Below are 24,737 nucleotides of genomic sequence, written 5' to 3' on the forward strand. Positions count from 1 at the left end.
GGCTTTTTTGCTTGGAAAACATTGTTGGGTAATGCCTTAACTTTGGATCAATTGAAGAGGAAGGGGTAGTCTTTAGCTAACAAATGTTCCTTTGCCTTGTCAAAGAAGAGTTTATAGACCACATTCTAATTCACTACACTAAGGCTAGGGTTTTGTGAGAATTACTTTTTGCTCTCTTTGGTGTAACTTGGGTCCTTTCCTTGTCAGTTAGAGACACCCTCCTTGGTTGGTATGGTTCCTTTGTGGGCAAGAAGTGCAAAAATGCATGGAAGGCAACCCCTTTATGTCTATTTTGGATGGTTTGGAAAGAAAGAAACAAGATTGCTTTCAATAAAAAAGGTTGAAAAAATCTTTTGTTTGTAGTTTTTGGTCTTGGACTAAGTTGTTTATTGACGAAAGGACCTTTACCTTCAATCAACTTTTTTTGATTGGTTGAGTTCTAGATGAGGGCAGGTGAGGTTTTTTGTAGCTCCTCTTCTCTATTTTTTTTTCCTTCAAGCGCTTGTTGTATACTCCATGTATGCTTTGGGTTAGCTTTTAGGTGCCCTTTTCTCTTTATATATAATATTGTGTTTTTACCTATCAAAATAATAATAATAATAAGTAAAGGTATATATAGTTCTCCTTCAACCATGTTCATAGTGTCAAGGACATACTTGTCCTCTTTCAAAAAATTTTTTTGTGCCCTAGCAATGGGAATTACAAAAAGAAAATATTAAGGTTGGGAAGAATATGAAACTCACCTAATTTGAGAAGATATCATACCAAGAAATTAAAATATCACAAGTTATAGTCTTTCCAAACATGGTAATCTTATATCTCTAAAACTAATTATCATTCTTAAATTAGATGCCCACAAAACAAACACACTCTTAATTATTGTTATTATTATTTTTTATAATCAAGGAACCTTCCATAGCAGCCCTTGGGAATCCCCATGGGGACCCAAACCTTCGGGTCAAACACATTCCTAATTATGTAAGTGATACGTTCTAATAGAGCTATTCAACACACATAATATGACAAAACAAAGGGTATTTTTTTTTTTTTTTTTTTCTGATAGGCAACTAGAGCATATGACATAAAAAGTGAAAACAAAGGGCATGTTACTGGCACTGAATTTTCTTAGCTTGCTATGGACATCTATCTAGTCCTGTTCCAAAAATTATCAGTGCAGACCATGGGAGCCAGGACTAACACCACACAAATTGACTGTCAAACTCCAATGGCCACTTCGGATTCAGGAATTATCTAGGAAAGGATTGGGAAAGTTCCTGGTTACCACAATCAAACCTAGAAATGGTTCATTGTTCAAAAGAGAAAAAAGAAAAAGAAAACTAACAACAATATCACAAGTAACTTGGAGCAAATGTACGTACATACCTATGTGTGTGTGTGTGTGTGTGTGTGTGTGTGTGTACACATATCATCATCCTAGAATTATCAATCCAGAAACTATAAGCAATTACAAATTATTAAGTAGGCCTCAAGTCTTGAGCAGTTTTGAGGAATTTTTTTTTTTGATTGGAAACGACACAAAGATTTATTGATGGCTAAAAAAAGTACAAAAGAAGGATGAGGAATCCTCCTGCCAAAGAAAGCTTAACTAAAGAAAAATATACTGAAACACAAGCAACCACTCTAAAAATACCACTCCCTAAGGAGTACACACTGCCAAAGAAAGTTTTGAGGAATTTTACTGCCGCCTCCTTGAAAGTCAATGCATGGAAGTTTGGGAAAACATTTTCATGTGTTCAGGCAAAGAAAGTGGGTTAATTCATTATCTATTAGACTATTACAAACTCATTGATTTTTTTTTTTTTTCACTTATCTTTCAACCCTCTCAAAATATGGGGGTATCTAATGAAATTTTGAAGTTTCAGGAAGTAGGTCCATTTAACAAAAACTAAGGGAGGTAGATGAGAGAATGAAATTAAAGTGAAGAAAGAATTTCAAAATTCAGTCGTGCGCACTTGTTGCAAAATCCAACTATTCTTTCAAGACAACTACAAAATCATTTTGAAATTCCCAGCAAATATGGTTAGAATAAAGGGGAATGGCATGACGTGAACTTAACCCAGAATGATGAAACTACTATTTTTTTTTTTGGTCAACAAAAGAAAAAGAGCAGATCTGGGGCAAAATCATGTTTATATATGAGTAAAATAAAAAAGCACAAATATTTATAATTTTTAAAAAAAAAAAAAGAAAAACAGACAATTTTTGTGTGATGGATAACTCTAGGAAACGTAAAGCCTCTAACAAAATCCAGGACATTGATTCCTTACAGTTGGTTGCTCTTGTGTCTTTGCAGATTGCTCATTCACTTTGGGCTCTGCTTCTCCCAATAGTACAGCAGGAACAAATGCTCTGCATAGAACACACAGATAGTGTAGTTCAGTAGGCGTATTTTGCCAAGAGCCATCATCTAGAAGGCAACCCAGCCAACAAAAATGATTATAATTATTGACATGTATAACCATCATTTGAACAAAGATAGTCCACCCAAAACAAACCTGAGATCTGGTAAGCATTCATAGAAAGCCCTTGTATCTTCATCATCCCACACTGCTTCAAGAGCAGAAGATTCTTTTGCAGCAGGAGAAGAGACATCTTCTCCAGATGTGACTCTAGTTGTGTGACCATCCTCTGGCATCACCGGAGGTTGCATATCAAGTGCTTCAGCTAGGCTGTGATATGAAATTCTTATAAGAAAAAAGTGGAAAACTAATAAAATCAATTACACATAAATTAGAGAAAAGCCAAAAGAAGACAGGGAGAGGGGCGGGGGCAGGATATGGAAAAGGATATTGAAGCAGGAAGGAACCCTAAAATGACACCTGATAAAACACTATGAGAAACATGTATTCTAGGGCATTTCGAATTAACATTGTAAAACATTTGAAGGTTTCAGAAACATGGACCATAAAGAAGATTTCCATCAATTTTCAGGAATAAGCTAGCAGAGCTATTATCTGATGGATATTAGCTATACTGTTTAAAGGGGAATGTACTCATTAAATCTCTATGAATCAGTACAATACTTTTCTCACAGCTGTTATGGTCTTCTAGAACCAATATAAACTTTTTTAGGTTGAGAGTTTGATGTTGTGTGATATTAGATTCATGTTTTTAAAAATTGTAACTGACACAATCACTCATGTTATATCTTGAAAGATTGCTCAGATCTTCTGGTTCATCACCCAGCAAATTCCTTTTCTTCTTCACATGTTAACTGGTAAACACACAAAATATTGTAACTATCTTTGTCATGATGAGGCAGTGATTTACTGAAACCCTTGAATAATAACCAAGTTACATCCTTCTGAGTTATTTAAAACCAATAACATCTTTATTTTTTTCAATAATTCAACCAAATGAGACTAGCTTTTGCTCGTGGTAAAAGCTGATACCAATTTAAATTGATCTTGCCACCAGCTTAAAATACAAAAGACGATGAAAGTGTCTTTTACCCTTGTACACAGTTACAAAATTTATCATCATACCTCCACTTAGTTTCTCCGCACGTTGATGCACTAACTATGAGAATCTAAAGTCCATAGTTGAAGGAATCAAGTTATTTCTATTCCTTTCTCCATTTTTCCACTTATCATTCTTTTTTCAATAGGAGACAAGAGAAACTGTTTTATTAGGAAAGAATTAGGTACAAGGATAATGTCCACTTCAAGTGAAACATAATGAGGCTAAGAGATCAAACTGTTCAACAGGTAACCAACCCTCAAAAACCCCAATGAGCCCAACATAAATCCAACCACTTCTTGTCTTACTTCTCATTGAAATACTTTGTTCTTTTCAATTAAAATCCAGAAATCAAAGAATCCGCAATGCACTCAGTAGCAAAGTTATATAGCAAGAAAAAGAACAGAACTCCCTAATCACACTACTACCATTCCATGCTAACATCAGCAGCCTGTATAGCTGACATCAAAACATGCACAAACCCTGTGTCAATGACCATTCACCCCTCTATATTTGTAAGTTTAGAGATAACAGATTGAGCTCAAGTGACTTCATGTCAACATCACCCAACTCAAACCTTATCTGTTTATTATCTAAAAAAATCCCTACCCATTTATTTGGGGCCAAACAAATTATATTTAAAATTGTAATTTTATAGACCTTAAGACCAAAAGGAAAAAAAATTACCTATCAAAGAAGAAAAGACCAAAAGGAAACAATGGATTGAAAAAGAGCATGGGGACTGAAGCAGTGGAAGAAGACATGATTAGCAAACATTGAGCAGAAGATATGGAAATACATAAAGCTGAATGGTGTAAAACAATTCCAATAGCTGAACCCATGTAGTTGGATTATGAGTTCGCTTTGTTGAGTCAGATTTAGTGGGGTACAAATCCAGTTGGATGCACACTCATCAGGTCCAAGGGGCCTAAATCTGAACCAGTTCATTTGGGGCTTGGTTTGTCTGGGATTGCCCCAACTTCCATTTGTCCATTAAATGGATGCATTCAAGACAATTATTTCAGGGGGATCCTTCTCAAACTTTATTTTTCACGCTAAGTTATACACTAATTTCCTTTCTTCAAATTATTTTAGGTTCATTGCAAGAATAATACTGAGAGATTTTTGCAGTCACTCTGGGGTACATCTCACTCCCACAGTTTCAAACCACCACTCAACAATATGCCTTGAATAGATACCAGAAAATGGAAAATAGAATCAGAAAAACACTTACGATGAGACACCACGATACAAATGGTCATAAGACTTCCGCAGCTTCTCATATGAAGAAACATTTTCATCACTAAGCTCCCCTTTGGCATTTAGAATTTTTGCGTTTTCATGCTCCATTTGGCGAAGTGACTTATATTAAGACAGAAAGTAAGAAAGATATAGCATGAGGGGAAACAATAGTATGATGGAAAAAGATTATCAAAAGAAGTCAGGTAATATAGTTCAACAATCAGCATACAATATAACAAACAAGCTATAGTTGGTAGCAGAACTCTTACTGTATGCTCAGCCTGAAGTAGCTCAGCAGCAGCATCATAATAAGTATGAAATGCCTTCCTGAAGATTTTCTTATGATCTGCTGTGATGTTAAGGCCCTTAAAAAACTGCAGTAAAATGTCAGAAGAAAACTAAAGAACAGAAAAAGATTGTTATGCTATCCATTAACTCAAAAATAAAAATAAAAATAAAAATAAAGCTGTAAACATTACAAAAAGAAAAAAAATGTGTTCAAGGTTTCTAGAATCAAAATTAACCATGAAAATTGTTAGTGTCTAACATCATTTTGCTAAACTAAATTACTAAAATAAAATTATGAAAGATAAAAGCACTCTTTGTGTTTTTTTTTTTTTTTTTTGCTAGGTATATCTTTGTCTCCATTGGGACTTGAACCTGGAACCTCCCACAAAGCCTCCCCTTCACGACTCGAGCCAGACCTCAAGGGTGAAGGACAAAGGCACTTACAGTAATTCAAGTTAAAAATCAGAGAAGTATTCCTTGTACAAACTCCCGAACCACTCTATTGCTAGTACATGACCCAGCAACTTACTGCAACAAGAATCTTTAAGACAACAGAATTGGAGTTTCTTGGCACCACAAATCAGTTGCAAGAATGGTTAGGCTACCTCATTTTTTATTTTAAAAGTTTGTCAAGAATAGAAAGAACAAGATTGAAAGAAATTAATATTAAATATGGTCCTTCAAAAGAGAGTACCAAATATGTCTTGAGTACTCTTCTCATTTACAATGAAAAGTTCAACTTCTAGTGACATAAGGGACCAGATATTTTTGTTAGAAGGTGAACGAGTGTTTTCTGAAAAAGTAGTTTATGTCCTAGATAAATAGAGACTTCTGTGACTATTAAAATTGATTTTTTCCATGTCTGCCTGCCTTTTTTTCCATTTTCCCTACTACACTTTAAAGAACCAAATATGGTGTTTAAATATTTTTACTACCATCAAGGAAAATACAATGAAAAACACAATCCTATAGGGACCAACATACTCATAAAATACTTGAAAGAGCAGCACTGCTGTTTACAGCAAGAGAAGAAATGAACTTTAAAAAGAGTCAGTGGCCAAAAGTATCTTCTCAGAACCCTAAGGAGCATGCATGAAAACTCTCCAGTTACAAGACATCCAGCAAAGACACACATCCCAAAGAGGAAAGGAGAAGCCCCATTACCAAGTCAACAACTACAATAAATGTTACGTACGGCTTGAAGACAAAAGTTAAGGTCAGGGAGATTGGCTAGGAGTTTGTGCTGTGGGGAAATTTGGGTATTGAGAGAGAGAGAGAAAGAGAGAGAGAGAGAGAGTTGGAGAGGTGAAGGGTAGTTGTTATGTGCTAGAGGAGTGCAATCATCCAGCAACATGGAAAGAGATGTTTTAGAGGTAAAAGTAAAACATGCTGTGGCTTAGAAAAGAGGATGGGAAGTACAAAAATTTTCCATAAAATGGTTCATACACAGAAAAAAGGGTAACTTTATTGGTAGATTGACAGAAAATGGTGTTTGATGAGATTCTTAAGATCAGTGCAGGGATCTCTAAATTTTTTTGCAACCCTATATTCAGATTCTTGTGTTAGAAGCTCCGATATTGAGGGGACACCCCCCTAAAATTATTCCTGTGGTTGATAGAGTAGGGTTAAAGACTTACCTTGAGGATGAGAAGGTTCTAGCGCTTTAGCTGATATGGTCAAGGATAAAGCCTTGGACCTGAATGGTTTTACTATCATTTCCTAAAAGAATTGTTGGTTCAATCTTCAAGGAGGGGAGACATCATAAAATGAGTTTCAGGAGTTTGATACTTTGGATAGAAGCTTAAATGCAACTTTTCTAGCATTGCATGGAGTGACTAATATAAACTTGTGAAGTGGTCAATAGTGTGAATGGAGAAGAGCAAAGAGGGAGAGAGGAGAGAGAGGAGGAGGGGGGGGGGTTGTTGGGGATTTGGTTAGGTACAAGACACCTTTCTTTGTTGAATAAGGTGCTTTTTTGCAAATGGAATTGGTGATATGCAACCGAATGAGGAATCTTTTGAAATTAGGGTGGAAAATATGGGTCGAGCTATGGAAATCTATCATGAAGGAGTGGAATAACTTCTATTGTAGTTCTTCATTTGTGATGGGTAATAGGAGGGTGAAGCTTTGAAAGGATAAATGGTGTGCGGACAAACCATTATGCATTTCATTCCCCTTCTTTATATGCCTTAGCCATTTCAAAAGAGGCATGGGTCGTGGATCTATGGGTTCAGACTAGGGAAAGAGGTCATTGGAACCCCTATTTCTCTAGACCTTTAAATGATTGGGAAGTGGATAATGTGGAGTTTTATTTTCAAGATTGCAAGGAGAGGTGGTTGATAGTGTGGGGGAAGACAAGGTGGTGTAGATGAACTTAATAAATAAGTTCTCAATCAAATATTTATATGTCACATTGTAACCTAGAGGGGTCGATTTCCTTTCCAATGAACATAATTTGGAACTCATGAGTGCCCTCTAAAGTTAGTTAGTTAGTTTTTATTTTTTATTTATTTATTTTTTTGGAGGGGAGGGGAGGCTAGTTTGGGAAACGTTTTGACAATAGATCAACTTTAGAAAAAAGGGTGGTCTTTGGTCAATGATGTGTTCTTTGGTAGTTGTTTACGCTATTTGGTATTCATTGGACGCAAGTTGCTACCATTAAAGAGACTCTCCTATGGTGGCATGGTCCCTTTGGGGGTAAAAGACGTAAGAAGGTTTGGAAAGCAACTCCTTTGCATATCTTTTGGATTGCATGGAAGGAAAGGAATTGAAGATCATCTGATAATGAAGAACATTTGGATCAAGATTTGAAAACTCTTTTTTTAGACATTTGTTTTCAAGGGTGAAGATGTATATAGATATAAGTTCTATGTCTTTATTCGGTTTTGTAGATTCGTGAGGTTCTTGTTAAGAGAGGGAGTTGTTTTTTGTGTTGTCTCGTGATCGATGTGCTTTTAGGTGCTCTTTGTATGCGTTCCGTGTACTTTGTTACGACGTCTTTTGGTGCTTTTTAATATATTTTCATTATTTGCTTATCAAAAGAAAAAAAAAAAAGAGTCACAATTCGCTTAAAGGTTAGGAAAGTTGCCAACTACCTATTAGGATCTACCACTGGAAGCTCCTCTTAAGTTTTGTTTGATACAATAGTCGATTGAAGAATGTTCCAAGACAGAGATAACAACTTGTAAAAGGCAATATTTGCGAAGGATAAGAGATTAATACTCACTAAAAGCACCCTTTCCACTTGTCAATTTACTTTATGCCCCTATTTATTTATTTTTGATAGGTACTTTATGTCCCTATTTGTGAGCCCTAGGACAATGCATATTCAGCTAGAGAAGATTCAATAAAACTTATAGTGTGTCAATGGTTATCTAGATAGGAAATTGCCACTTAGTGAAATGGTTAGTGGCTTTTTAAATAAGAGTAATAGAGAACCGGATATTATAAGCCTTTCTATAGTAAGCAAGGTTTTATTTGGTGAACGGTTGTAAAGATTTGTATTCGAAATAGATTGTTTGTGGAGAAGAGGACAAGTGTTCAAGGGATATCTATTTGGCTATCCAAAAAGGATTAGTGTTATAGAAAAAGGATTAGTGTTATAGGGAAAGGAGTGTTTTTTCACCTTTCCCTAGAACACTAATCCTTCCTGAATAGGGAAATAAATATCCTTCTTGAAGAGTTCTCATGATCGGAAGTTGGAGATAGTGGAGTAGTTTCTTCAGCAAATTCAACTGTTGAGCACTTGAAGGGACTATGAGCATAGTTAGGCATGGACAGGTATGATATTTGCCATCCTCCTGTTTGTTCTTAGTTAACTCATTGTTTAGAGTCCTTTCACAATCTAATAACACAACTTCTTTTGATCCTACGAAGTTCATTTGGAATTCTAAAGCTCCTCTAAGATTAAGGCCTTTAAATCACTTGTGGCTAATAAGAGGGTAATATGCTATAGGTAAGAAGACATTATACAGCTCTAAATCTGGATATGTGTGCCATGTGCTTGAAGAGTGGAAAATCATTTTACATCTCTTTCTATATCATCTGGTAGCTTTGTGACTTTTGCATAAGTTTTTCAATGTTCTCATGATTAATCAGGTTCCTATTAGAAGCATGAAAAAGAAGATCATTTCTTTAAGGGTTTTGGAGATCATTTCAAAGGCAGGGTTCTTTGGAATGTTCCTAGTCCTTCCTTGATTTGGCTCATCTCGAATAATAGAAATGTGAGGAAAAAGGTCATTATAAAACATATGGGATTCATTTTTTTTCTTTGTTCTTCTTGGGGTTCCTTTAATCTTTAATATTGTTAGGTTGGACATATTTACAGTTAAAAAAAAGGTTAATTGGGGAGAGTCTTCTTATGTAGGCACTATCTTGAGAGGGTCTAATTATGCTAAACTTTGATGGGTGCCCTTTTAGGGATAAGTGACATTCCTAGGAACCAATGTGGTAGTGTTAAGAGCTTCTTCAAAACCCATATGAGAAAGTTGGACATTGAGGTTGAGATATTAGCTCTTTTGGAGAGTTTGCAGTAGGCAAAAGCCATTTGTTTATCCACTTTTTATGTAGGGGTCGATTCAAAGGTTGTCATTTCAACAATGTCTAAAAGGAGGAGAGGTTCCAAGGGGATTGGTCCTGACTTCACTAAATTTTAAATATTGCAAGAGAGGTGGGATGTGTTTTTCTTAGGTGATGCATTTAGCTAATGAAGTCACAATGGGAAGCCATAAAAAGAAAACATCATGCAAAATTAGAGAAGTACTAGATTATGTAAATGACCAAATAAAAGTAGCACCTCTTCATGAATTTCTTGCCCAGACAGTGGAAAGCCTAGGAAAATTCTCCCTTGTCGAGCAAAACTAGCCAGAAGAGACAAGTTTGTCTGAGTTGTATCACGGTCCTTCAAGTGTTCTATACTAGTAAGATCCTTAATGATATTAATGAAAATGCCACTATCTTCTACAACTCCAACAAAGTAAAGCTCCAAAAGAAGTTTCAGAGTGCTGCGCTTCTTCATGGCTTTCAAGTTTCTATCCAGGTCCAACTCGTCCCCGGATTTTCCAGGAAAGAAAACTTTCAAGAGGCCTTGAATCAGGCTTGGCGAGAAGTCTTTGTACCTTTGATGAAGCAAAGAGCAGATCTGTGTGAAAAGAAAGTGTGTAAAATACAGTGCAGAAAACCAAATAAAACACATAGATACTTGTAAATAGACCATTAAGCATTCCCCAAATGAGTCAATGAGAGTGAATAGACCAATATTAATACAATTTTGTCAAAGGCATGTGCATGGTGCATGGCTTCTGAACAAACAAAAAGAAAAAGAAAAATAAAAGAAACTGTAGCTCGTATGTACAGCATGTACATGTCTATTAAAAAGTAACAATAATTTAGTAACTTTGTTCCAACTAGAAAATTTAAAGACTTCTCCAAGTAACTTTGTGGACATGAAATTCCATTGACTACCTGAACTGCTGCTTGTATATCTGAAGTTTTAAGCTTGGCATCACAAATAGCAGTCACTGCTTCACTAACAAATTTGCTTAGATTGACACCTCGCAAGTCATCCATCAACCCTTCTCGCTGCTCTTCATTTATCTGCTTGAGTTTTTTAATAACTGCTGTGTTGCGCTTAATGCTGGAGTCCAATGTCCTCAGGAAACCAGAGTCTGGAACCAACAGCACACTGTTTCAATATCTATGCAGCAGGAATTCATATTAAGTCCTAAAAAAATATGCCTCCAACTAGGATTTGTCAAAATCACCTGTTTCTGTGTGATCATGTTGTATAGAAAGAGTCAGTTTAATAAGCATTGTGATTTATATCTACATATATACAAACAACACCCTGAGTGTGCAGTGCTATATATTTATATGTATATACACACACACAATAAAATGCTGTAAGATTAACATACGATTTTCAAATACTTATGAACAAGTCATTTTTGAGATTTTAAAACATAATAGGCATAAAAAGATATCTATGGACAGAATGCCTGGACACTAACAAGATTATATTACTTTTTTTTGGTTAAATTCCTAGGGGAGAAGGCCACAGTCTGTGAGCTACACAATTTGGAGTAGCCCTCAACCCATACTCCTAACTAATGAAGGAGACATTAGATCCCAAAACTCTGCTACCCAAAAAGATAAAATAAAATAATTAAAAAAATAAAGAAAAAAAGGAGGACAATAAGAACTAGAAGCTTCTCAAGGTTTACCTCTTGGAGGATGTGGACAGAGCAACTGCAATTTTTGGGTGTAAAGTAGGGAATCTCCCTACTACTTATCTAGGTTTACCTCTTGGAGCCCCTCATAATTCGTGTAGAGTTTGGGATGGTGTAGAGGAAAGATTCAAGAGAAAATTGGCTACGTGGAAAAAACAATATCTTTCTAAGGGAGGTCGTCTTACCCTCATCTAGAGCACTCTCTCAAATCTCCCCATCTATTTTATGTCGCTTTTTGTAATCCCAAGGAAGAGACTTAGATTGGAGAAAATTCAAAGGGAGTTCTTGTGGGGAGATTTGGAGGAGAGAAGGAAGATCCACTTGGTTAGATGGGCTGATATTTGCAAAGATAAGAGGCATGGAGGGTTGGGGTTAAGGCATTTGAAGGACTTCAATCATGCTTTGCTTGGAAAATGGCTTTGGAGATTTCCTTTAGAGAGGGAGAGTTTTTGGAGGAAAGTCATTGTTGGTAAATTTGGAGAGGAGGAAGGGGGTTGGACCACCAGAGAGGTGAGGGAGTCTTATGGGATGGGCCTTTGGAAAGACATTAGGAAGGGATGGGAGGAGTTCTTTCTTAGAACTAGGATTCGTATTGGAAATGGTAGACGCACTAGATTTTGGTGGGACATTTGGGTAGGAGATTCTAAGCTGAAGGATCTCTTCCCTTTGCTGTTCAGAATTGCAACCCATAATTCTGCTGTAGTGGCTGATCTTTGGGGGAGACAAGGAGGTGGTGGCGGGGGTTGGGAGGTGCACTTTAAAAGATCCTTTTAAGATTGGGAATTGGAGGAGGTGAATCGTTTTCTGGATCACATTTCTGCAGTAAAGGTTCAAGAAGGAGAGGATTCTTTAGTTTGGAAGATTGAGAGGAAAGGAAAGTTTAGTGTTAAATCTTATTATAGGTCTTTAAAGGATGAGAACAACCCCTTATTTCCAGCAAAGGTGGTTTGGGGTTAGTATGCCCCTTTAAGAACTCGTTTTTTTGCTTGGGAAGCAGTTTGGGGTAAAATTTCTACTGTAGATATGTTAATGAAGAGGGGTTGGTCTATGGTTAATAGATGCAATATTTGTAAAGAGAATGAGGAATCGGCGGACCACATTCTAATTCATTGTGGTAAGACTAGGGAGATTTGGTCTTTGTTGCTTTCTTCTTTTGGGGTGGTGTGAGTGTTCCCGGATTCAGTGAGAAATCTGCTTCTTGAATGGAAAATTAAGGGACTAGAGAAGAAAAGGAGTGCAGTTTGGAGAATGGCGCCTATTTGTCTGTTTTGATGTATTTGGGGAGAGCGAAATCGAAGAATGTTCCAAGAGGAAGAGATGTCAGATACGAGCTTGAGGAATCGCTTTCTTCGGTCTCTTCTTGAGTGGTCTCAACAGTTTCTGGACCTGGACTATCTCTCTTTTCTAAATTTGTTGGCTGATTGGATTGTTGTTTAACTTTTTCCTTTATAGGTTTTTTTTCCTTCTTTTGTTGCCTTGGGTTTGGCTTTCTTTGTATATTGTCTGTGTACGTAGGGAGCGCCCCCTATTTTGGCGTGTTTTAATTTAATTTTTTCTCTTTGTCTATCAAAAAGAAAAAAAGCTTCTCAAGGCAACATTTGTGTTTATATTTAAGAAACTCAGTATCATGCACCAAACAGACAAAAGAGTGTGGGCATTGATACACCATTCATTCTATCCTTACCATCATGCCAGCAACATTTCACAGTTGTGCCATCCTTAGATGCCCATCACTCTGCACCATACATCATGGCAGCCCTTTTTTTTATAAGATATTCCCTGCATCCCCCAACACCTATATGATAGTTTCCAAATTTCTCCATCCCACATTTAATCCATGAACAACGTTCCCTACCTTTTTCTTAAATAAACCATCCCTTGGAAATTAAATTCACCCATATGTAAAGATGAACAATTCAAATTAACTTAAATAGTCCATTTCAAGTATATATTAGCCATAGTGTTTCTAGTCCTTGCTTTACTAGACTCGCATTCCATATAATCTCCTTTAGTTTTTCATATCCTAAAACTTTTTGATTCTAAAGCATGATTCTGTAATTTCTAACATGCTATTTATCCCTATTTCGATCTCATAAACTGAAACTATTGTAGTGAACAAACAGCACACATCCATGCACACTGTTGGTATAACCTATTGGAACAGAAATTTCACTTCACCCAATTTCCTACAGAACAAAAATTCCATTTCTGCATCATTTTAATTTCATTCACATGCGAAATACTAGCCTATCTTTTAAAAATTTCCTTTTTTTCCTTCATTGTACATGCAAAATATTAACCCAGCATACAGAATTTCATTTATTACTTCCCGAGTTCACATGCAAATTCTTACTCAGTCTTCCCAAAGCCTTTTTGAACCTAACGACTGAAAATACAATTTCAACCGTGAGTATCAAATGGTTCCCAATTCTTAATAAGATGCCAACTCGCTTATAACTTAATGGAACACCCCCAAACAAAGTGGCAGTATAATTCTAGAATAACTCTACAATTGAGAAGCAACAACAACTAAAACATAGATAGAAGTGGCAATGCAGCACTTCTTTTGAGATGAAAATATGTGAAATTTTGAAAGAGAGACTCAACAAGCGACAAGGTTGGGGCAGGTAGGACTCTCAATGAGACACTCGGGCTTCCACTTATGTAGATAACATTAAATATTCACAGGTAAAACACACACGCATCCACCCTCACACATATACACAAATTAATGCACAAAAAACTAGTGATAATGGTTCTAGCACATTTAACAAACTTTAAGTCTTAATTATCCAGAGCATGATTAGCTTTCCTTTGTAACTTATGTAATTAAGTTAAGTAGGAAACATGAAGTAATCAATAAGTGTGTTCTTTTCCCATTGAAACAAAAAAAATTCTTCAATAAATAATTAGCAAAGGTTATATATAACTTTGACATTAGATTATTAACTAAGTACTTTTTTTAATCAGAATAACCGGTAAACGATAATGTGCACAATAAAGCCTCAAATTCTTGCAATTTTACTAACCAGGCCTTTCAGGGTTCAAATTAGTCCGACGAAGGGCCATTTTTGCTTCCATTGATTTCTTAAATTCCTCTAGACGAGCAACGGCTTCCTGAAACAGAAAACCATCTTAACAAAGTTCCTTCCTAAAAGTGAGACCCATAAGATATAGGGGGCCAAGTGAACAAGGAAAATACTCAGTCATAATGTTAAAAAAGAATAAACCTTCACCATGTGAGAAAGCAAAACTAGTACTCATACAACGGTGACTCCAATTCCACTGGATATATGGAATATGGAAAACCTTGACTAAATGCAAGGTCTAAGCCACAAAATCAAAGTTACGTAGTTTCTAAAATCTTCCTGAGCTACCAAATTAACTTAGTGTCCGTTTGGACACACAGTTTTGGTCAGTCTGGAAGGAAAGGAATATGTTAACTTTTGGTACCGAGGCGCTTTCGCTCCAAAGATTGAAAATTTTTTTGTATGTAATTTCTCTTGTAAGTTTCTTTGATTGGTTAGGCTCTAAGTAAGGGCGGGTGATGTTTTTTGTTTCTATCCCTGCCCCTTCGGTTTGAGCCTTTGGGCTTCTTTTGTATACTCCCTGTATGCTTTGAGGGCACTGCTTTTGGTGCTTCCTCTTTTCGTTATATATACATCTTTTTATCTATCAAAAAAAAAAAAAAGTAGTAAGAACTTCCATATAAAAAGTGAAACTGTCATACAAAAAATATAGGCTGAGCCTATGTCTTTAAAAATCACTTTCCAAAATTTTAAAACTTTATGTATTAAAAAATTTTTACTACCTCAATTTTCTTTAAACAGTGTTAAAAACCATTAGCTTTTTAAAATAAATCTCTAAGAGGTCTTGTATCCAAACACACACTTAGTTACCTAGACAAATTCTTCTTAGTAAGTGAAATAAAATGATAACAGTTCTGGATTATAAACCAGGTAAATTTAACTAAACTGTTCAGCAGGCCTCAAATTGTCCAAGTCATTAATCATAGGTTCAAAGAATCAAATACTAATACTGATATCTCACCTCGCCATCTTGCTTTCCATGATGGTCACCTCCAACACGGCAGTCATCCTCATGGTGATCCATTATCCTGTTTTTATTCCTCAATGGCTCAACAGACACCTGTATAATAAGCAACAAATGGATTAATAAGCAAAATATTTGCACCCAAACACAAGGCAAACAAAACAGAAATGCAATATTGAACATGCAGTAAACCATTGTAGAAACTAGAAATCCTCTTCAATAGTCAAAACATCTTTGCAAACTAGGCAGTATTCCAGTTGATTCTAGAAAACTGCCAAGTTGCCCAATAAATATGTCATACATTTCAACAACAAAATTTTCATTAATTTTACATTTCCAATTGTAATAGAAATTCCAAAGAAAGTATTCTTCAGTCAACGTCAAGTGAAGGAGCAAAGGCCTCCAACAAAATATGCCCACTTGTTCATCCAATATAAACTGATTAGTAACCTCTCAGTGGATTTTAGGCATAGCTTCTATTAACTTTCTAGGTTTGGCTGATTTGAAGGCCCACAAGCTTGCAAAAAGAGAGACTATGGCTTTGGCTTCCTCTTTTGAGATGTTCATACCCCCCTCTACAAACCCTAAAAGACAATTTGATTGTTCTTAATTAATTGCCGAACCTCGTCCGAATAACCACTACATCCATTACAACAATCACAAAACGAGCTAGAATACATATATTCTGAGCGAATGATTATGGATTATTTCCCTTATTCCAAACAACCAGTTGAAAAGCATAATGTAATCGGAACTAAATTACTCAAATAAAAAAATTATTTCATCAAATCCTGGGTTGGATTAGGATACATAAAAGAAAAAAAGAAGGAAAATAGCGTAAACCGAATCCAATTTCAACTAGATAAAACAAAATTAACGGAAATTGAGTAGAGACAGAACTGCAACGACGCGAATATGATTGGAAAATGGAATCGAAACACGAGATTGCTCACGGCTAGTATCGAAGATCCTGGTAATGGGAAACGAGAAAAGGGAGAGAAAAAAATAAGGTGGAGGTAGGGTTGTACCTGGTCGAAGAGTTGCCGGAGAACAAGTAGGGAAAGTCTCTGTCAGCACAGCGGCGAGTCGTTTAGAGAGAGAAAGAGAAAGGCTAACCCCTAGTCTGGAACGAAACCCCCAAATGGGAACTTACTCGGGTGTGGGTGGGTGCGAGGCCGCTTGTCTCAGAGCAAGGGTTGTCCATACGGGATACTTCTCTACCACGTGGCACATAATTACACGTCAGAACATCGGCCCCACATTACATACCGAAACGTCGCATCCGACGTGGCTCTCCTGCCTTAGTAATGATAATTTTTTATTCTAGTTTATTTTAATAAAAGATTATTTTTTTTATTAAATTAATACAATTCATGAAGAAAATCAATCACAAGATTTAAAATTATTCATAAAATGTTGTTTATAAGGTATATATTTGGATGAATTCTGCCTTAATTTATGGTCTAAAGTATATGAAAATTTAAATTTAAGGTGATGTTTGGATACTCAAAAATTTTAGAAAATATACCTGAAAAAGGAAATAAAGAAAAAAATAAAATAAAATAAAATAAAAAAGTGAAAAAAAATAAAAAATAGATTTAAAGTCAATAAATTATTTTTATTTTTTTACTTATTTAATTTTCTTTATATAAAAATTTAATAATTTCATATATAAATTTTTAATAATTTTAATTATACTTTACTTTTATTAGGATTTTTTACCATAAAATCATACATAAGAAAATTATTTTCTTTACTTTTTTTTTTTTGAACCAAACATAGCTTAAAGCTAAAAAAATTTGTAAGGTTAATATTACCTTATTCATAGTATAAAAACTTTTTATTCTTCTTCTTCACCATAAAATAAGAATCTAAGTTTATAAAATATAAATTTCAAACACTTATCTACAAATAATTAGCATTTCATGGACTTTTTAGTCAAATGTAATACTTTGACTATTCGAATACTACATTTTAGTGATATAGATACTACATTTGATCATTTAGGTATTATATTTAAACCGTGAGTATATGAAACTTGAATTATTTTTAAGGATTTCTATTTTGTAATTATTTTCACGAGTCTCTAAAAACTCACTTTTTCCATTTTAGATATTGAGAATCCAAACGTACTTTCAAATATTTTTTATGTATTGTGCTATTCATGTTTGTCCAATTAAATTTTTGAGATTTTCAATTGATTTTTGTTGGTTCATTCAAGTTTTATTGATTGTTTTCTAGTTATTTCCACATCATTTTTTTAAAAGTTCTCTTCCAATATAATTATTTTTAGGGATTTCTATTTTGTAATTATTTTACACGAGTCTCTAAAAACTCACTTTTTCCATTTTAGATATTGAGAATCCAAACGTACTTTCAAATATTTTTTATGTATTGTGCTATTCATGTTTGTCCAATTAAATTTTTGAGATTTTCAATTGATTTTTGTTGGTTCATTCAAGTTTTATTGATTGTTTTCTAGTTATTTCCACATCATTTTTTTAAAAGTTCTCTTCCAATATAATTATTTTTAGGGATTTCTATTTTGTAATTATTTTACACGAGTCTCTACAAACTCACCTTTTTCCATTTCCGATACCGTGAATCCAAACGTACCTTCAAATATTTTTGATGTATCATGCGATTCATGTTTGTCCAATTAAATTTTTGAGATTTTCAATTGATTTTTGTTAGTTTATCCAAGTTTTATCGATTGTTTTCTAGTTATTTCCATGTCATTTTTTTAAAAGTTCTCTTCCAATAAATAATCATTTTTCTTGTCTTGGATCATTGAAAATGGTAATTATAAAACCTTCCAAAGAATATGTATTTTCACTATATTTATTGTCTATCTTTTAATAATTATAAAAATGGATACTCATGTTATCTAGTCTTAGGAATATGCTACGCTTAAATTGATGTTTTAATTAAATTTTACCATCCAAAAGGGAGTATATAAAATTAAAGCAAAATTAAGTACATTATAAAAGTATTATAATTTCAATTCCAATTGAATGTCGTCTTTTCATGGACATTTTTTCATTTAGACTTTGTATAGTTTCTTGAAAGTATTGAAGAAAAAAAGTTAAGAAAAATAGTTTTATTATATTCCATTAGAAAAATATAGAAGAAAACCAAATATAATTAAAATTAATTAAACATTTATGTATTTTAAAATTATTTAATTTTTGACGTAATAAAAGAAAATAAGTAAAATAAATTTGAAAAAACATATAAAAATAATTTATTGACTTTAAATCTATTTTTTTTCTTCTTCTATTTTTCCTTCCTATTTTCTTTCCTTAGTATTTTCTCTCAATTTTTTTAAAAATCAAATATAATTTTACATTTTTGCTAATTCAAAATTTTCTTTCTCTTTTGTAAAAATTTTAAGACTATTTTTTCTTTTTAAAGTGTGCAACTTGAATAAGTTGATCCGGTCCAACTAGAATCCAACCCAATGTTTTGACGGGTTTGACTAAACATTTTCGATTTTTAGGTTTAGTTTAGGTTAAGTTTTCTTAACTCCAACTCAATTTGGGTTGGGTTTAAACCAAGGTTTAAACAACAATCTAACTTAAATCCGATTTAATGCTTTTTATAATATTTATTATTATGTATAATAATATTTATTTAAAAAAAATTAAAAATCACATTATAATTATATCATATATTTTTTCTTTTTTTTTAGAACAAATACACAAACTTATTCACTTTTTTTATTAATATTATCTTGAAATTTTATCTTATTCACCACTTTATATATATATAAAGTTTTTAAAAAAATCATTATAAATAAGTTTTTAATTATATAATCCAATTAACCCTAATTTAATCCAACCAACCTGAGTTTAACTCAACTAACTCAAATTCAACCTAAGTTAAAAAAAAAAATGAAGTTGAATTAGGTCTAAATTGAATATCTTGGGTTAGAGTTCCAATATAGTTGATGTTGAGTTAATTATTTATTAATTCGGATTTAGTTTAAATTAATCATTAATTCAATGAACCTAAGTTGCAAGCCTACTCTTTTTTTTTTTTATTCTATTTTTGAAAAAAAAAAATTGTCTCTTAAAAATTTTAAATTTAAATTTTTTTACATGTTTCAAAAAAAAATTATTTTCCTCTTTAGTAAGTTGTGACTATTTGGAGTAATTAGAATTAATGGGTATCCGTAATTCTTGGAATTAAAATTGACCAAATCTCCAAGACATAATTGCCATTCAACAACAAAATCAAACCCCAAAATAACCATCAAAACAACTTCCCACCAAATTTAACTCCATCCAAACACCCCCCCTCCTCCCCCCTTATAAAATCTCACTCATCATTCCTTGCTTTCAAAATGAACCATCTTTTCACTAATAAATCCTTTTCAACCAACATTTCTTGAGCCCCACTCAACATGGCGACTTCAAACCAAAAGATCTCAATGAGTTTCATTGTCATGTTCATGATGATCCTCATAGCGTCAAAGGTTTCTGCAGATATCGACGAAGACGGTACTCATTCGCTATTAGGGGAACCAAGATATTCTACAATGTCAAAAGCTCATTACAAGATGGGTCCGCCTCTGTACAGAGTAAGATCAAAACCAAATTTTTTTGTTCCGGCTTCTAAGCTTGATGACGATGATGCTGAACCCCACAAACAAGAGGATTAGTTGACTTCTATGTGTTGAGAAAATGAGTATGCAAATCGGAAAGTATGATGTGGAAAGAAAAAAAAATGTTTTATTACACATGTTAATTTGAAGTTTTTGCCAAATATGCTTGTATAAATTAGAGTAAGTTTGACAATGAAATTACAAAGTATTTCTACTTTTTTAAATATTTAAAAAATTTTATCTTTCGAATATTAAAGATGCTACAAATACACTCTTATAGTACATTTAACAACGATTTTATGAAGTATTTCTAATATTTCTAATACTTAAAAATTTTTTATGTTTAAAGATATTAAAAACGCTTTCTAAAATCACTGTCAAACATACTATTATTGTGTTTTAATTAGTTAAGCTGAATTGATAGATATAGAGGAGAACCAAAAATTGGAATAAGAAATGAGAATTTGAAATTCATTTTTTTATTTCCAACTCATTTAAGTGTTAGCTCTGAAAAAATTGAGGAAAAATTACATGAGAAAGGAAATATAGAAGAAAAGTAGAAGGAAGAAAAAAAAATTTAAATTTAATGAATTATTTTTTAATGTTTTTTAAAACTAATTTTATTTATTTTTCTCCATTAAATAATTTTAAAATATATAAAATTTTGAGCAATATTAATAATATTTGATTTTATTATATATATATATATATATATATATATATATATATATATATATATATATATATATGATGAAATCAAATATGGGAAAACCAAAACCATTTTTCTTAACATTTTTTCTATCTTTGATACTTTTCAATAATCAAATATAGCCAAAACGTAAAATTCATTGTTTGTGCTAACAAGGAGCAAAGAAAAAATAAGACTTGTTTTATATACAAAAATCACAATTCAACTCAAAACTTTTTAAAAATTCAAAATCTTGACATTATCAAATTTAGGGTTTTTACATATAAGAATTATTATTATTTATGTTTTTGGTGGTTCTTGGGAATAAAAATAGAAGTAGGACAAAAATTTGTTTCCATTCTAATAAAGTTTTATTATGAAAATTTTTACTTGTATAATTTTAACATATATAAATGAAATGACTGAACTAAGATTTAACTATGATTACAATATTTTCCTTATGAGACTAATTGAACTATCCAAATAGGGTTGATCATAAAAATACAAAAGTTAACATTTTGAAATATTCAAGAATATTAATTACATACTGTTGGCTTACCAAATCAATACAATATTTTAATAGAAGCTTAGGCCCTATTTGAGAATTACTTCCAAGGGCCTTTTTCTATTTTTTGTTATCAAAAAACAAAAAATATGATGTTTTCAGATAACATCTTTTAGTTGTATTAAGTTGTTTAAAAAAATAATTATATAAATATATATCATGATTAAAAATAAAGTTATGAATAAAAAAATATTTTAAAAATATATTTAAAAATATTAAAAACATTTTGGGTTCCAAAACAGATTTTTGTTTTACAAAACATCAAAAAATATTTTTTAAAAACTATTTTTCAAAATAATTTAAAAAAATAGTTACCACTTAATAAAATAAATAAATAACTTTGTTGAACTTTTAAGAAATAGATAGAGATGTAAAATGATTTTTCAAAATAAAACATTAGACATAAAAACTAATTTTAAAAATATTAAAAATAGGTTAAAAATATTTTAAGTTTTTAAATAAACTTTTGTTATAAAAATATCAAAAAAATATTTTTCAAAAACTATTTTTAAAAATTATTTTCGAAAACAATTTTATATGACTCCTAAAACACCTTAAATTTCAATATCCACGCTCCTCATTTTGTGATACATCAAATTGCTATATGGTCAATTTTGCCACCCTTGGTTTTTCATGGACACAAGAGACGTCCAAATCAAAGGAACAATGCAAGTGCACACGCAAGGATATGATATCTCTCCCGAAAAAAGAGAAAGAAGTAAAAATAGATAAAAATGTTGAAGTCTTTATTTTAACCCAAAGACTTTAGGTATCAAGTCATTATGGACCGGATGGTGATTTGCAGTAAAAGACAAAAACCCCTTTTTTGGAGAAATTTTTCTTCGGTTTTACACATGGATTTAGTAAATTAGGGAAATAAATGTACAATATGATTTAAAATTACAATATTCCATGAATTAAGACTCTGTATTTTGTGTTAAGCTTAATAAATAAATAAATAAGTTTGTCAAACTTCTTTTAACTTATAAAATGTATAAATATTTTATATTTTATAAAATTTTCAATTTTACAAGAAATCATACGATATAAAATTATCACATTTTTTTTTTTAAAAGAAATGATCCATTAATGATGTTTAACTATTTTTTGATGACTCATAAAATACTCTAAATTTTAATATCGACATTCCTCATTTTGTAATATATCAAATTAAGTATAATCAATTTTGTTACCCTTGATTTTCCAAGGTCACGAGAGATGTACAAATCAAATGAACAATGTAAATGCATGCATACAAGGATACGTTATCTCTTCCTAAAGAAAGCAGAAAGAGTTATTGTTATTATTATTATTATAAATAGGACAAAAATTTGTTTCCATTCTAATAAATTTTTATTGTATAGAGAAAGTTGTTACCATTTTCGCTTCGCAGAGAGAGAGAGAGAGAGAGAGAGAGAGAGAGAGAGAGAGAGAGCAGTGCTGAAATTGGATAGTTCGTTGTGGAGTTCACAAGGGAGGGATTATAGTCGATATAGACTGAAGTGAATGACTGGGGTAGAAAGTATGAAAAGAGTCTGATATTAGTAGGCATCTCATGGCGTCCACATCTTGTTGTGGCATAAAAGTTAGGGTTTGAATGATTAGTGATGCATTTTGGACTCATCATCCTGTGGTTCTAATAAATTTTTATTTTATAGAGAAAGTTGTTACCATTTTCGCTTCGCAGAGAGAGAGAGAGAGAGAGAGCAGTGCTGAAATTGGATAGTTCGTTGTGGAGTTCACAAGGGAGGGATTACAGTTGATATAGACTGAAGTGAATGATTGGGGTAGAAAGTATGAAAAGAATCTGATATTAGTAGGCATCTCATGGCGTCCACATCTTGTTGTGGCATAAAAGTTAGGGTTTGAATGATCAGTGATGCATTTTGGACTCATCATCCTGTGGCCATGGTGCCTGCAGCCCTGGTCTGGACTTTGGAAAGTGACACCTCTTCATTGCAAAAAATGCCTCTTGTTGTGATAAACATGACAAATATGTCGGTAGACTAGAAAGCTCTTGTCCTCTCATTTAGGGCTCCTTGGCCGTTCGCCAACTGTTCAATCTAAAGGGAATTTTATGGTGTCGTTTCTTGGTACGTTGTGGTTTCCATTCATTATGAATTTTTTTACTTCATAATATTTGTTGGCTTACCAGATCAATACAATATTTTACTTTATTTTTATTTTTATAAATTTTAAACTTTTAACCATCAAATTCCCAATAATTTTTCATTTCTATTTTTGTTCGCAAAGCAATCCAATAATTAAGAGTGCGTTTTACATTGTTTTTACTCGAAATGTTTTGAGTACAAATGTTTTATCCGAAAGTGCTTTTAAAAAAATCACCTATAAAATATTTCTTAAAAAAAAAAAAAGCTAAAAGTGAATTTTCAATATTATAAATAATTTTTAAAAATTTTAAAAGTATTTCCTAAAAATCAAACATCTAATGTTTTTTTTTAAAACATTTTTTAAATTAAGAGTATATTTGATAGTAATTTTAGAAAACGTTTCTAGCATTCCTAATACTTAAAATGATACAAATTTTTAAGTGTTAAAAAAAATTAGAAACACTTTCTTAAATCATTGTCAGGTTCTAAAAATATTTTTTAAAATCATTGAAAAAGGGGCTCTAATATTCTTATTTTTGATTTGTTCCAAAATAAAGGCCATAGATGATATAATCAAATTGCCCTTTATATTTGTCTTCCTACAAAATGTAGCGTCCTATGACCCATAGTTTCCATCTTTAAGTTCCCCCAACACATGTGAAATTTTTGAGGCATAACTGCTGCTGATCAGTGAGCTTTTGTCCTAAATGATTAGTCATTTGATTTTAAAGAATAAACATAATCTCATGTACATATTTTAGGTTTGAAATACATCGTTTGGTTCACGTGGCAAGCAAATTTTGTGGCAGTCTTCTTATTCTTTTTTCCTTTTATGGGTGTATAGTTGTCTAAATCGATGAAAACGTTAATTGTAATTAAGATATCGGTAGTTCAATTTTACAGAATATAAATAAATAAATAAATAAATCGATAATTGAAATTTTGAATGAAATATTCACTAATCAAGCTAGTTTTTAATTTGTTCAATAAATTTTTATTTTAGAGTTGTTGTTAAGCATTTTACTTATAAAAAATATTCATTAATATACAAGAAATTTTAATTTTTTATTGGGAAAATTTGTATATTAAAGTTTGGGATAATTATGATTTAGGACTAATTAAAACAGATAATGGATTTAAGGTTCACATATTTAACATAGTTGATACTAAGAATATGAAATATGAAAAAAAAAAGTTATCCCTAAAAGAAATCAGGAAAGTAAATATGTTTATGGATATCATCATTTTAATTATTTAATTTTAATTTTAATATATATTTTTCTTTTTCTTTTTTACTCTTTTTTTTTTATCTCAAAGTATCACATTTATTTCACCTTTTTAATTTTTCTAAAAATATTTTTTATTAAAAAATTTTGAAAAAGGAAAGCACAATAGACATGTTAATAGACTTTTGGTTATATCTTTTTAACTTATTTTTTTAAAATTTAAGTAAAAACAAATATTTTCTATAATTTAA

General features: G+C 32.3%; 1 protein-coding gene across 1 annotated transcript in view; it reads right to left on the reverse strand.

The window, feature by feature from the left end:
- The window catches only part of LOC117927633 (regulator of nonsense transcripts UPF2), a 36,549-nt gene extending 20,107 nt beyond the window's left edge, over positions 1-16,442 (reverse strand). Inside the window, exons 1-9 of the mRNA XM_034847255.1 lie at positions 16,319-16,442; positions 15,288-15,386; positions 14,267-14,354; positions 10,474-10,676; positions 9,806-10,150; positions 4,992-5,096; positions 4,715-4,842; positions 2,517-2,690; positions 2,289-2,370 (exon numbers count right to left, since the gene is read on the reverse strand). Coding sequence (XP_034703146.1) covers positions 2,289-2,370; positions 2,517-2,690; positions 4,715-4,842; positions 4,992-5,096; positions 9,806-10,150; positions 10,474-10,676; positions 14,267-14,354; positions 15,288-15,350 — 1,188 coding nt within the window. The 5' untranslated portion in view covers positions 15,351-15,386; positions 16,319-16,442. The remainder of the gene's footprint in view (positions 1-2,288; positions 2,371-2,516; positions 2,691-4,714; positions 4,843-4,991; positions 5,097-9,805; positions 10,151-10,473; positions 10,677-14,266; positions 14,355-15,287; positions 15,387-16,318) is intronic.
- Positions 16,443-24,737: the final 8,295 nt, after the last annotated feature.

Source organism: Vitis riparia, chromosome 13 (genome assembly GCF_004353265.1).
Source record: "Vitis riparia cultivar Riparia Gloire de Montpellier isolate 1030 chromosome 13, EGFV_Vit.rip_1.0, whole genome shotgun sequence".
Taxonomy (NCBI): Eukaryota; Viridiplantae; Streptophyta; class Magnoliopsida; order Vitales; family Vitaceae; genus Vitis; species Vitis riparia.